At 52.4% G+C, this 13,685-nt stretch overlaps 2 protein-coding genes across 2 annotated transcripts in view; one reads left to right on the forward strand and one right to left on the reverse strand.

Moving 5' to 3' along the window:
- SLC22A18 (solute carrier family 22 member 18) overlaps positions 1 to 377 on the forward strand; it is a 58,416-nt gene extending 58,039 nt beyond the window's left edge. Inside the window, exon 10 of the mRNA XM_040559488.1 lies at positions 89 to 377. Within this exon, the coding sequence (XP_040415422.1) occupies positions 89 to 276 (188 nt within the window). The 3' untranslated portion in view covers positions 277 to 377. The remainder of the gene's footprint in view (positions 1 to 88) is intronic.
- Positions 378 to 1,685: 1,308 nt separating this feature from the next.
- Positions 1,686 to 2,968, reverse strand: PHLDA2 (pleckstrin homology like domain family A member 2). Its single transcript, XM_040559613.1, has 2 exons — positions 2,392 to 2,968; positions 1,686 to 2,121 (listed from the first exon to the last, which is right to left on the reverse strand). Exon 1 carries the CDS (start codon positions 2,829 to 2,831, stop codon positions 2,433 to 2,435), a length of 399 nt encoding a protein of 132 aa, XP_040415547.1. The 5' UTR covers positions 2,832 to 2,968; the 3' UTR covers positions 1,686 to 2,121; positions 2,392 to 2,432.
- Between the last annotated feature and the right edge of the window lie 10,717 nt (positions 2,969 to 13,685).

Genomic DNA, 13,685 nt, shown 5'->3' on the forward strand with positions numbered 1-13,685 from the left:
ACCAGCAGGGACGAAGGGGCTCCCGCACACCTCCTTCCCAAAACTCGCCCTCGCCCTGATGTGTGCCTGTCTCTGCCGTCTCTCCTAGGTACCATGCTGGGAATCTGCGCGTCGGTCCAGCCCCTGACACGGACGGTGGGCCCAACCATCGGTGGTGTGTTGTACAAACGATTCGGTGTCCACTCCTTCGGCTATTTGCAGCTAATTGTCAATATCGGGTTGTTTGTTTACCTGTTAAAGAGTAAAATCCCACTGAGAGAGCAGAAAGCCCACTGATTCAGATGCACCAAAGCTGCCCCCTTTTCCCATAGCAATAAAGAAGACAGTGGCATTGTGCTTTCTTTTTGAGGCCACAAACATGGAATAAAGCACTTTCAACAGCTCCTTGTGTTTCTTCACCCTTGGCACAACAAAGACCTGACATCAAGGCCAGCAGCGGGCAGACCAGCTTGCAATAGCGGGGGGCCGCTTGCCCCACAAGCTGCCGCTGCCATTGCAAACACTCAGCAGCAGCTTCCGAGCCCCAGCTGCTCTAAGTCAGCATTCCTGCGTTGGATTCACGGAAACTGAGGTGATTAACAGCCAGCCCCTCTGCTCGGCTTGGGCTTTTTTTCTTCCCTCAATACTAACAAAGACAATGGGGGTAGAACGCACCCACATTTGAGCAGCAGTGCATTATCACTCTACTAACCGTGCCTCTGGTGTTCTTGTGTTAGAGGGGCGCCAGAGCTAAAGGCTTTCAGATGCTGTGGCCAGATGTTTGCTATGTCCACTGTTAAAGCCTGGGAAGCCATGACGGTGCATGAGGCTGCTGGGCACAGCTGCCAGCAGGGCATGAGGAGGATGCCCGGCCCTGCTGTGGCCCTGACCCTCCTCCCAGGGTGATTTTTATTCACTGTACTAAGCCTCTCTTGCTTTTACTACAGGCTGCTTGTAATTAAATAGCTTCCTCTACTATAAACTCTCCTGCAAGAATTTCCTGATACTGGGGGAGGGGGGGAAAATTACCCAAATGAAGTGATCAACTTTGGAGCATTAGTAGGGAATACTTCACTAGTGATTATTGAGCCTCACGAGACAAATCTTCAATAATTTTGTCCCCAAAAAATATATATATAAAAGAGCTGCTGCTTGGTCTATGAGCTCTGTAGGAAAAGGCCATCTTACTCCTTCCCAGGAAATTTAACCTGATCTAGGCACCACGTCACTGCAGGCAGATAAGAGGAGAGGAGTTTGGCTTGCTGTGTTGCAAAGGTGAGCAATCCTGCAGAGCTCCAGCACTGCATTAGGCTGAAATCAATAATCCAGGTCACTGCCCCAGCCCAGCAGGAAGCTATGAGGCAGCAGGGGGAAGGCAAAGGGCGTTAGTAGTAGGCAGAAACATTTTATAGTTGCGGGGAGCTCTTGCGCCGTCTTTAGCTGCCATTACTCAATTACATGGGAAAATGCTTCCGAAAGAGCCTTTACTGAGCACGTGGAAGGCTTTTGTATTTCCACCGCTGGCCAGCACTGGCCCTCAACACGCTTTCTCTCCCTGTTCTCAGATACAGATGGGTTACCTTGAGTTCCTCCACCTCCCACTGCCCAGTCCAGGCCACCAAAATGGTGCTCGCCCGCTCCTTTCAAGCCACTGCCCGCGGCACAGATATGCGTCCACAAAAGAAGTTACTGCACCACAGACTATAGTAATAAAAAGTGAACATTTCAAGTAATTTATTTGGAATGGACATATTAATGCAAAAGCAATATTAAGACGAATAACTGCCAAAAGACATTCATCAAAATAAATACAAATATAGATACTACAAATAATTTAAATTGTGTTTAACACCACCAGTCAGTGTTGAATCTTCCTTGCGTCTCATAAATACAAGATAATCGTTTGCGAAGTCGTGCCACTCAACACACGTGGCCGCCTGGCTAGAAGTCCTGTATGGAAGTCTTTGGTTTTTCTTTTTCAAAATGCATCTCAGGCAAAGCTTGGAGCTCTTTGCTCAGCAGCCTCGACAGGCTTGGAGAAAACCAAGCTGCTTCCAGCTATCTTCTTCGCTTTCCTTCATTGGTACCCTGTCCCATTTCAGTCCAAGACACTTGCTCTGGTATATCATCCAGCGGCATGCTCTAAGGGCAGTGAGAGAAAGCAGGTTAGTGAAACGCACCGGGTGGTGGAAATAGAAAAATAAAGAGCTCCCAAGTGGGAGGCAGCGTCCAGCCCTCATCGCATGCTTGGGGGTTTCCATAGGGAATTCTGCGTGAAAGCATCATCGAATGCCATTTCTGCCCCGGCAGTCCCTCGCCGCCCGCACCCACCCAAAATACCCGGCCTGGGGGGACCCGGCGATGTGGGCGACCCCTTGGCAGCCGGACGGAGCACAGGGGGCTCGGGCTCACCTGGGGCCGTGCCGGGCCGTGCCGGGCGGCGGGCAGGGGGCTCAGGGCGCCCGGGCCAGCCGCCGCTCCTGGGTGCCCGCCGCCTGCTCCATCTCCTGGCGGCTCTTGAAGTCCTGGATGGCCCGCTTGTTCTGGAAGTCGATGAGGGCCATGGTGATGGAGGCGTTCCAGCAGCTCTGGTCCGGGCACCGAAAGTCAATCTCCTTGCGGTCCTTGGTGACGATGGTGAAGTAGATGTACTTGCCCGTACGCTCCACGCAGTCCACCTTGAGGATAGAGCCGAAGCCCAGCTCCTTGCCCTTGGCCCGCTTGTGCCCGTCGGGGAAGAGGCTCAGGCTGTCCTTGGTGAGCACCACCAGCTTCTTCTTCCACAGCTGAAAAAGGCTGTCGCTGCGCTTCTCCAGCTCGCCCTCGCGGATCACCTCGGCTTGCATCTTCATCCTTTCCCCTTGCTTTTCTCCTTCTTCCCTCCCTCCCTTCCTCCGCGGCGGCTGCGGCTCCTCCAGCTGCGGCTCCGGCTGGGGCTGTGGCGACGATGAGCGAGCCGTGCCGCTCAGGACCGATTTATTGCAATGAATCAGCGCCGGCCGCCTTCCGGTGCCTCCCCCGGGGAGCCCGGCCCGCCGCCCCCTCGCCGCTCCGCCTCCCGCCCGCCCCCCCCGGGCCGCGCTGCTCCGAAGGGGGGGGCCTGCGGAGACCCCACCACGCGTGGGTGACCACCGCGGCTCAGCCGAGCCCCCAGTCCCTTGTTTTTTGCATCGTCCTCTGCAATCGCCGCCTTCGCCCCTTTATTTCACCCGCCCCCCCCACTATGCTAAACCCACTCCCCCCCCACTCGGGAAGGCTGCGTGGTTTGCCAGCCCCCAGCCCCACGGGGCAGGGAGTGAAGCTGGGGATTTAGGAGACGATCAGCCGGCAGCAGAAGCAAGCCCACCGTAACTTCCCCTAGCACCCCGCGAGTTTTTGCCACCCTCTTTACACCCCACACTGCTTCGCCCTAGCCAGCGTTGCAGCAAGCAGCAGCCTGGGTGGCTCACTTCTGTGGGGTTCTTGGCTGCCTTCTGCAAGGGAAAGGGTCCAGGGTGGCATTTTCCAGACAAATGGCACTCCAGCCTGTAAAACAGCAAAGTTCCTGCACAAAAGACCCCATAAAGAACAAGGGATCTCAGCTAGGTAGGAGCAGAGCTGGATCCTAAGCTGAAATTTTATTATTATTTTAAGTAGGGCTCCCAAACGCACCGGGGAGGGGTCTTTGCGAAGGAAATGGGACACCACTTCAAACAGAGACGAAACAGAAAAGGCAGCAAGCCGGGAGCATACAAGGAACATCTGAAGGAAGGCTCCCAGTTTGGAAAGCTACAGGACATGGCATGTTTGTGCACACCTTGCTTCAAAAGGTCCAGAAAAATTAAAAAAAAAAATAAAATTAAAATTAAAAAATTTGATTTTAAATGAAGCTCACATCTGTGGTGCGGGGTCAGCAGCCCGCTTTGGTGTTCGTCTTCCTGCTTTGGCTAGCACCTAAGTGATCTGCACTCATCCATCACATCAAAAAATCAGAGCCTCAGCTGTCACAGCCTCCAGCTTGTCGGAGCACTGACCAACTCAGAACACTGCCAGGAAAAAAAAAAAAAAAAAAAGTGAAAAAAATTGCTCACGGTGTAGAGAAAGGTTCTTGCAGCACTGGGACCCTGGTTTCCAATTTATGGCCACTATAAGAACTCTCCCCTTTTTATTAGCATGGGCTTGCTAAGTGGATAACCACATAAAAGGAAAGCCCAGTGCATTAAAATACCTTAATTCTATGTCTTTGGCATTGTGACCATACAAAAACTGCATAAAGCAGGTTTTAACGCTTGTTTGCCCTTACCGAGGCAGAGAGCAAAGCAAAGGTGACTCCAGCTGACCCCAAACCAGGCAGCAAAATACAACCACGGAAGATTTCCTATGGGAGCATGTGTCAGGGAAGAACTGAGAGCTTCGGAGACCTCAGAGCATCCTGGCCTGGGAAAAAAAAGCTCCCACAGCTTGCACTGAAGCAGCACAGCCCCAGTCCTAGCGTGTGCTGCAGTGGCTGGTCTTTGTGTAGGAAAAAGCAAAAAGCCTATTGCTTTGCTTGGGAGAAAGAAAAGAAATGTGCATATTGACTCCTTTTAAAATAATACAGGTTAATAAATTAAGTGAGGAACTCACAGGGAGTTTACAGTGGAGTGCTCACTTCATCTTCAGCGCCTGGGGAGAGAGTAAGAAATACAAGGCAAGCGTGATCTTCCCAAGTGTCACGGAGCAGCTTGTGTACATGTGGGTCTCCCTACTCTTAGAATAAAATAAAAATAAATAAAAATAAATAAAAACAAATAAAAATAAATAAAAATAAATCAGTGGGCAGTGCTAAGCATTGGGGAGGTGGTGGGGGATGCAGCAAGGCAGGCAGCGTGGGCAGCTCCAGGGCAGCGCATCGCGGTTCACATGCTGGAGCCTATTTCTGTGTGCCCATCTCCCACTTTCAGCATTCAGCTACCACCCTTTGCATCACCCTAAAGCAACTTCTGCTCTGGCAAGAACATTTTCAAAGCCAACATGGCACAGAGGTATGGCTTCAGCCCTCTGCCAAGTGACGGGAGGGTTGCTGGCCCTGCCATCGCGTGTGTTTCTTAATTCAGTGCATGCTCCAGACCAGGGATTTTGCTCATTGTTTCAGACTTTGGGGTTTTATGTGCCCCCCCACTGGCCTGTGTGCCCATTGGCCTGATGGCTCCCTCTGTGTTCAAGGGATGGGGCTCATGCTGAGGAAAAATGAAAAAAAAAAAGGGGGAGGGGGGAGGCTTAATGATTTATCACCTCTGCAGCTCTCCCCACGCACCCTTTCATGGGGTCTTGAGTGGGTTGTAGCGATGCACCCAGCCTGCCCAGGTCAGGATCTGCCTCCAAACACATCAGCCCTTACTCATGCTCTGCAGGGTATCAGCATTTCCACTGCTGTCATGCTGTCATTCCTGTTGCCACTTAACTGTAGTCCCAGAGATGTGCACATCCCTGGCCTGGCGAGGGACCACCAATTCAGCCGGCGTTACATCTCAGCAGCAGAAGGAAGTGGAGAAATGAGGCCATATGACTTTTTTTTTAATTATAATGATTTCCTTTTATTTAAACATGACATCTGTAGGGGGAAAAGAGCCTGTTTACAGGCTTGAGGTTGTAATCCTGCCAGCTGAAGTCAATTAGTAATGGAGAAGCATATGCTCTCACATCATAAACTGCTGCCCTCCAAGTTCTATTATTTCTAGGAGCATAGCTCTATCCACAGGCTCCTATAGCTTAGTGAGCACCAGGTCCCCTGATAACTTGCATTAAAAAATAAAAAATAAGCTGCACACTGGGGGTCTGGGCTACTACTGCAGAACAGTTGTGAGGAGCAGCATTTCTTCACGCTTTTCACATTTTTTTCCTTTGCTCATTTTTTCACATGTTCATATTCCTTACCATATATATATATATATATAATGAGAACATTCCACAAGATACCCATGAAGGTCTTGCTTACAGTTTCTTATCATCCTCTCCCTTCACAAACCTCCTGGGACCACCAGCCCCCCCAACCCACCCCGGCAAAGTGCTGGGCGCTGCTCCCTCTGCGGGGAGGACCCTGGAGGGGTCTCAGCAAGGCAGATGGAGGCCACCAAGGCTGCTTGTTTAATGATTGCAGCAAACGAAACACAGCAGGGCTGGAGCTTTTCAGCTGGTTTGGGGGCTAATTTAAACAAGGGCAGCAGAGGAAGCATCTTTGCTCAATCTGTGAGAAGAATTTTTCATGCTGTACGCAAGCCATGTATTAATCAGCAATATCACGTAGCCCCCGTTGCTCAATTTACTAATATTTATCTGACTAAGACTCTTTTTTCCTAAGCAGCTTGAAAATGTTTCGTCCAACTGACTCAGTGCGTTACCACTGCATGTTGTAAACTGCCATGAAACAATCATGAGGGGCTGGGGAAAAAACAAAACAAATAAAAAAAACCAGTCAGTTCCAGTAATCTGGTCCTTCACTGGACTCCCAGGGATGCAGCCAAATAAGGGTGCTCCAAGTCCAACTTACATAGGCACTGCGGGTCAGGGTAGTGGTTAGAAATGTGTGTGTTTGTGTTTATTTCTCCCCAGCAGTCATCTTCCTGGACGTGACCCTATGTGGAGCACGTTCTCAGCTCCTGGACATCACGTAGGTGTTTAGTCTGGTTACAAAGGGAAAAAAAAAGTCCCCCAAAGAGTCTTACGTTATCCGGTCTCTTGAGCATTGGTCATGTTGCTTGGGTCCCACCACCTAAGAGACGTATCTTTGAGTCTCGTCTCAAGCCCATGTGGGACCTGGATTAGGCCTGGTCTCCAGATCACAACTACTTTGAGATGTTAGCCTGCATTTTGGGGGAGGACCCAGCCCCATGGACTGGCTGCTGGGGACGGGTTGTGACTCAGTACTTCCCAGTAAATGAGGATTTTGGCTGAGGGCGTGGGAACACCAGTGGCTTTCCAAGTGCTGACCTGAAATACACGGTATTTACTGGCCCCTCGGAGTGCCACGGATATTTGCTCATGTCTAATGAGCTCAGGAGATGGTTTAGGCTACAGCTTGTGATTTTAAAATGATGTGATATTCCCAAACCCCATCCTGGCAATATAAATATTTGGGAGATCTTTATTTTGCAGCAACAGTGACAAATGTCTGAGATCTCAGCCCTGATTGATGCTGACATGCTCATTGCATATTAAGTCTACAGCAGTTACAAATCATGGCATTCGGGCTGAAATGGCCCGTTGTGCTTGCAGCTAGTCTTTTATTACCCTGTGCTACAGCATTAGCATTTACTGGAGATTATGAAGAGACGGGCCTCATAGTAGTAAGAAGGCAAATTGAAGGTCACTGCTACCGGCAGCCTGCCCTTTCTACTTTCAGTGATAAGAAAAGTGCCTTTGAACCATCTCTTCCCTTTTTTATCTACCTGTAGAGGTGCTTCTCGTAGGAAATCCCCCTGGGAAGAGCTTCAGCTCTGATATTTTCTCTGGTGTTTCTCAGTCTGCCTCTTGTCACATACGGTGCTACGTCCCAGCCCTTTTACTGGGTGACGCTGGTGCTCCTGCTGCGGGCTCTGTCTGCCCGCAGGCTCCAGCTGTGGGCATCAGCCCTCCTGAGGCCGTCACCTGGCCATGGTTCGGGAGGAGAGGTGCTGGGGCTGACAGAGCAGCACATAGGTGCATCCTCAGATGCATGTGTGTGAGCGGGGAGGTGAAGGACATCCCCCAGATTCGCTGTTGCATGAGTTGTTACATTGACTGTCAGGAATTTATTCTCTGGTGTAGTGACAAGTGCGAAAGTGCCAAACCCTTTGGCCAAGCAAAGCCACTTGGAAATGGCCCTGAGTGTGTCCCACTTCCCCACGGTGTCCCTGTTGTGTCACCCACAGACCCCCTCCACCATGCTGAAGTTATACAGGCGTGACAAACATCATCGCAGCCCAGAAAACCCCGTGATGGAGATGAGGACAGAGTGAGACGTGCTCCTGGAGGCACTTCCAACAGGTCCAGTGCTGACGAATGTGTACAAGCGGGATGTCCCCACCACCCCCCCACGTCACATCCGAGCACGGCGCATGCCCCAGGTTCCCCCCGGCTGTTCTGCCTGTGAATGAACGAGCTCCATGCTTGGCGCATCCTCCCAGACATGCTTTTTGCTTTTCTCCATTTTTTTTGTTTTGTTTTGTTTTTGAACCAACAGTGAATAAACTTTAAGGGTAAACACTGAAATGCATCACAAGCTCGCCAAACCAAAACATCGGCAAGCTCGGGGCAGGGGGGACGATGATGAGGTCACTTTACTGTCAAGATTTAGGCCATTTCCCGTCTCCAGCCAGGCTGGGGAGCGATCACAAACAAAACCCTCAAGCACATCATTCCCAGCAGAGGCCAGGAGAGTGGGGGATGGGAGAGCTATCGTTCGCCACCATGACCTTCACCTGCTGCCTCTTCCCTACTGCTCCTCCTGGACCCAGGCCCATGGCCAGCGCTTCGCCAGTGTGGCCTGTGGTGGCTGAGGATGCTGTGGTGAACCTCATATGGTGAAGTGTAGTCCCTCTCTCTACATATATATTTACATTTATATATATATATATATATATATGTGTGTGTGTGTGTGTGTGTGTGTGCACCTTATATGTGTTTTCTATGCATCAGCTTCAGGAGCTTCAAGAAAACCCAAAAACCATGGGAGAAAAAGGAGAAGGGGCATCAGCAATGTGCATTTCTCCAGTTTTGTTTGACTTTCCCAAAGCTCACCTGCTGCTGATTTATGTCCCTGCTCCAGACACCAGTGGGGTGGGAATGGGGTGGGTTCAACAGCCCCGAGCAGCAGCAGTTGGTGTGCATAGGCCCCAGGTGCTACCCAGTTTGCACCCATCGTTTGCCTTCGGCGTCATAAGAGGGGGAGAACGGCAGCCGCCCATCACTCCAGTTAACCGTTCCTAAGGGGGCCACCTCATAAAAGCTGGACTTGCTTTTCCTTCCCATTGGTTACTCAGATCCTCTCATGTTTGAATGCCCGGCCCCACCTTGGCAAATATTTGAAGGAGGTAGCTCAGGGCATGTTGCAGCCCTGAGTCCCAGGGACGTCCTGATGTAACTCGTACTGGGCTCAGGGCTGGGGCTGGAGAAAGTAAGCGATGAGCTTCGGGATGACGTTGTGCTCCTCCTCACAGTCCCCGTGCCACCCAGCTGAGTCATGAGGTGGGAAAGGGAAAATGTAACTCATAAAACGTTGAGGAACAGTGGTTTTGGTTTTTTCTCTCATCTTTGGTGGCAAAGAGAAGCAAGCTGGCAGAAACATCTGTGTGTTTTGTGCTGACTTCTGGAGCCAAGCACAAACCCAGTGGCCTGGGTAGCATGGGGCAGGGAGCCTTGGCTGGGCTTTGCTTGCCAGGGATGAACTGAAAATAAGCAGCAAGGGCAGGCAGCACCTGTGCTGGTGGCAGAGTCTGGCCCTGGCCCTCTGCCACCTCTCAATCTGGTCAAAGTTCCTGTGGGGTAGGGACCGCAGCCCCGGTGGGATGGGCAGGGAGGGGATCCATCACCTGGCCCAGAAGCAAGTGAGCTTTAAACACAGAAACTGTGCAATATCCTAGAAATCCCTCAGTGCTGCACAGTCCAACGCACTGGGCCAAATGTCGTAAAAGCTTAGCTATTAATCCCAAATTAGCATCTTCTTTTTGAAGAGATTTCCTTTAGGGCAGCACACGTAGGGTAGAACTGAGCTGGCATTACTGCCCTGCGGTGGGTTCAGTCCCAGCTTTTTGGGAGATGCTGTAACCAGAGGGGTTCCTACGGCAAGGATAAAATGCTGCTAATACCTCATTTATAATAATCAATAATTAATAGAATTATCATGCTTATTAATTATGTTATTAATATACCACTCTTAAATTATTGTTGTTGTTATTATTGTTGAATGTTGCAACTATTGAGAATTTATTCAGGTCAGAGAGCAAGGCCGAACACTCTGGTCACACTGGCTGGCCAGCCTTCGGAGCAGGGAAAAGAAAACCTCCGGATGGAGCAAAAGGAGTTAAGGCTCTTGGCAGGCGGCAGGGATGACTCAGGCATTCTTTCAGCCTTAGTGGGGCAGGAGTCAAAGTCACAGAACTGGACGGATTTCCCATAATTGGACAACCTTCGCCAGAAATGAACACTCAGGCTTGCATCAGCAGTGGCGAAGGCTGCGGCAGGGGTGCGGGTGGGACACGGGGCTAAAAAGTAGTGGCTTTCCATGCGAGTACCAGCATGGGCAGGACAAGGTGGTTTGGGCAGGGACCGAGCCTGGGCACACCTGCGTGACCATGTGTGCTGGCTTATCCTGCTTTGAGATGGCCAAAAAGGAGTAAATGGACAGTGAGAGCAAACCATCCCTGTGTCAGACATAATGCCAAATGAGGTTGGCAGTTCTGACACTAAACCCAGCCAGCCCAGGGTAGGACATTTCATGGCCAAGGCCTCATAAGACGCTCAAGAGCAAAGCTACGTGAAAGTAGGAGAAGAAAGGTCTCACTTAAGTGCGCCCATCTCCTTCCATCTTCTCCCCCACCCATGGTGGATGGGGGGCCCATTGGTTGCCCTGCCGCTGCCAGGATAACTCATCCCCTAATTCCGGCCTTCCCTCCTGGCCGGGCATTGTCTGCTCCCTGTGACAATGTCCAAAGGTGCTCTGTGGAGCTTCACCACCCAAGACTTGTCTAACCAGCCTATCAATCAGCGCCATTCAGCTCATGGCACCACCAGGAATCATCATCAAGGCCTGTGCTCCGTCAGTGATGAGGGAGAGCAGCAGTCACCCTGTGGTCACACCACCCTGGGACCTGGGCTTTTCGGGTCTGGCCGCCCCATGAGCACATTTCTTTGCAGTGTGACAAACCCACGGCCCGGCCTCGCCTTCTTGCACAGCCCAGAGCTGATAAGGGAGGGAACGTGCCCCTTATCTGTGGTGACTCACGGCCGCGCTTCCCCTCTGCTTGCACTTCAAAGGCTGGCTGCCTCCTGGATGGGAAAGCTGCTAAGTGTTGACCAAGGCCAGGAGGAGCTCAGCCACACCTGCTCTCAGAAATCCCCTTTTCTCAGGGACCACAGCCTCTGCTCAGCCTCTTATCGCCCACCACCACTCAGAGCCTCGATCCCCTGCGGGACATTTTGCCTCAGCCCTGCTCATAAGTGAGTGGTGATTACTTTGGTATGATTATGCCGGAAAAATGAATCCTCTCATATTGATACCTGCTGCGGTCCCACAGGGCACTGTGCTGCCATGGAGGAGAAACAGCCTCCCACAGGCAGTGTGCACCCTGTGAGTCACTGCGGCCACACCGTGATGGGAGGGGGGGTGTTGCAGACCGAGAAAAATGCCCCTGATCTAGCAATATCTTCATCCACAACATTATTTCCAGGGCAGAGACTGCTTCCAGGACACGTCCTCTCCCAGAAGTGATTTATTTTTGTATACATGCTCAGAGGGCAGCACCATGGGAGCCCAGGACTGGGTCACCAGCATGGTAGCCACACGTGCTGAGAACATCAGGCACCCCATGGTGACAGAGGTGCCCATTTCTCTGGGTGATGCCCAGCAGATCAATGGGCTGTGGGGCACAGGGAAAACCTGAGATCCAGCCATAGCTGTAGAAGATGCTGGAGAAGACCTCAGGTTGCGCACAAGAGGCTGCAATCGACAAATGCTGTGGGCACTGAGGTGGGGGAAGCTTTTCTGGGGAGGTGGTGGCAGGCGGAGAGGAAAGCAGGGGAGGTTTTATCCGCCCCAGCCTTCCAAGGGTGGAGGCTGCTGGCTCGGCGTTGGCTGCTGGAGCCAGCCCAGCTCTCACATGTTGCTTCCATTCAGGCTTTCTTTGAAAAAAAAAAAAAAAAAAAAGCAGGTTTCACTTCTCCTCAGTCAGAGGAAAGCAGCTCACTCGCCCATCTGGCACGCGGCTGGGGCGGCCGATCAGCAGAACCGGCCTGACTCAGCCCTCCCACGCACAGCCTGCGATACGGCCCCGGATATATTTGCCGAGCAGGTGAATCAATCATTGCACAGAAAGACCTTGGACCTTGCTTCCTTTCCTTCCCATTTTTTTTTTACATGTGACTGTCCCTGGCTCCCTCTTTGGGGCTGGTGCGAGCCAGCCCAGCGAGCCGCCTCCTCTCCGCTCTGTGCCTGCGCTATCGGCACTGGGGAGATGGCTCCCACCTTTATGTCAGTGCCAGTTGGTGCCCAGGGGCCCCAATGAGCTCAGCACCCTGCAGCATGTGGGCACACATCCCTGGGAGCTGCCAGCCCAGGAATAAAATAAAATAAATAAAATAATATATATAAATAATAAATTAAAAAATAAAATAAATACAGATATCTTGGAGCTCCTAATGGTGGGCCTGCTATGCTCTCAGGCCTCCACCTCCCCACCAGAGGCCCCCCCCGTGTTTCATCCAGGAGATGTTTCTGGTTTGTGCTGTGTGTGTGGAGGGCTTGCTTTGCCTTCAGAGGGTTTTTCAGTTCTGATTTCTTTTTTTTCCCAAAGCTCTTCTCTGCCCCTTTGATGTGCTGCCTCCAACACCACAGAAGCCATTTGCAGCTTGCCTGGGGGTGCTGGGGCTGGATCTGAGAGCCCCAGCAGCATGGCCAGGGGGCAGACATCTTCTATCTGCTCCTGCCGGTCCCCCAAGCCACCCGGACGCTCATGCCAAAGGGCTGGGTTTGAACCCCCCCCCCCCCCCCCCCCCCCCCCCCCCATGTGTCCCACCGCACACCCTGGCATCACCATGGGGCCACACTCACAGGGGGCCAGTCCCCCCTCTCCCCGCCCCACTGCCCCCTTTAATTAAAAATTGAAATAGCATAATTGCCTCTTCATTAAAGCCAATTAAAGCCTGGCTGACGAGGGAGGTAGGCGGCACATTTTGCAACTCTCCGCGGAGATGAGAGAGCGTGCAGTGCAATTACAGCGTCTGTTTGCTTTGCCTCCATCCGATGGCCTCATCAGGGCTCACTTTGAAAGCAGGCTCTGGGTTGGGAAGGTGCTGGCAAACCCCCGTGCACCGGTCAGGCCGGCTGGTGGGAAAAGGAGGCCGGCGGCCTCCTCCTCCTCCTCTTCCTCCTCCCCATCCTCCTCCTCCTGCCCCAGCAGCTCCCTGCACTGCATGAGGAGGAGGGATGCGGATGGATGGAGAGCAAGGCTTTGGGGCAGCATTGTCAACATCGCCCGCATTGGGCTACTGCCATCCCAGCCACATCCTCATCCTCAAGCAGTGAGCACCACTTCTAATTAACACTTGGCCTCGCTAATAGGGAGGTGGGAGAGGAGAGTGCTGCCCACCGCCAGCACCTGGGGGGTGCCGCCTGCACCTTTGCCTTTTGCTCTCCATCCCTAGGCTCTAAAGCTACTGCCGACTCCTGGGGGAGGCCAGGAGAGCCCAGGCAGGCTCAGTGCCCATGCTGCTCAGTTATGGAAACCGTGCTCACCCCATGCTGGTGACCCCTGTGGAGGGGCCTTCTCCAGGCCTCACAAGAGGAGGCAGCGCATTGCCCCCAGCACGGCCCGGGGCAGTGGGAGGGAGGGCTCCGTCACCTGTTTTCCTCAGGCAGGAGCTCCCGATAACAGCCCAGCCGCCTCCACAACCACAAGACTTTCCAGCCTGGTGAGCTCTACCAAGCCGGCAGCTGCAGACAAACGCACCCGAAACCCTGTGCTGCTGCTGCCGGAGAGCCCAGCTCCGTGATT

This window comes from Cygnus olor, chromosome 5 (assembly GCF_009769625.2).
Source record: "Cygnus olor isolate bCygOlo1 chromosome 5, bCygOlo1.pri.v2, whole genome shotgun sequence".
Lineage (NCBI taxonomy): Eukaryota > Metazoa > Chordata > Aves > Anseriformes > Anatidae > Cygnus > Cygnus olor.

Coding starts and splice junctions, on each gene's coding strand:
- PHLDA2 (XM_040559613.1), bottom strand. CDS start 2,831: ATGAAGATGCAAGCCGAGGTGATCCGCGAGGGCGAGCTGGAGAAGCGC.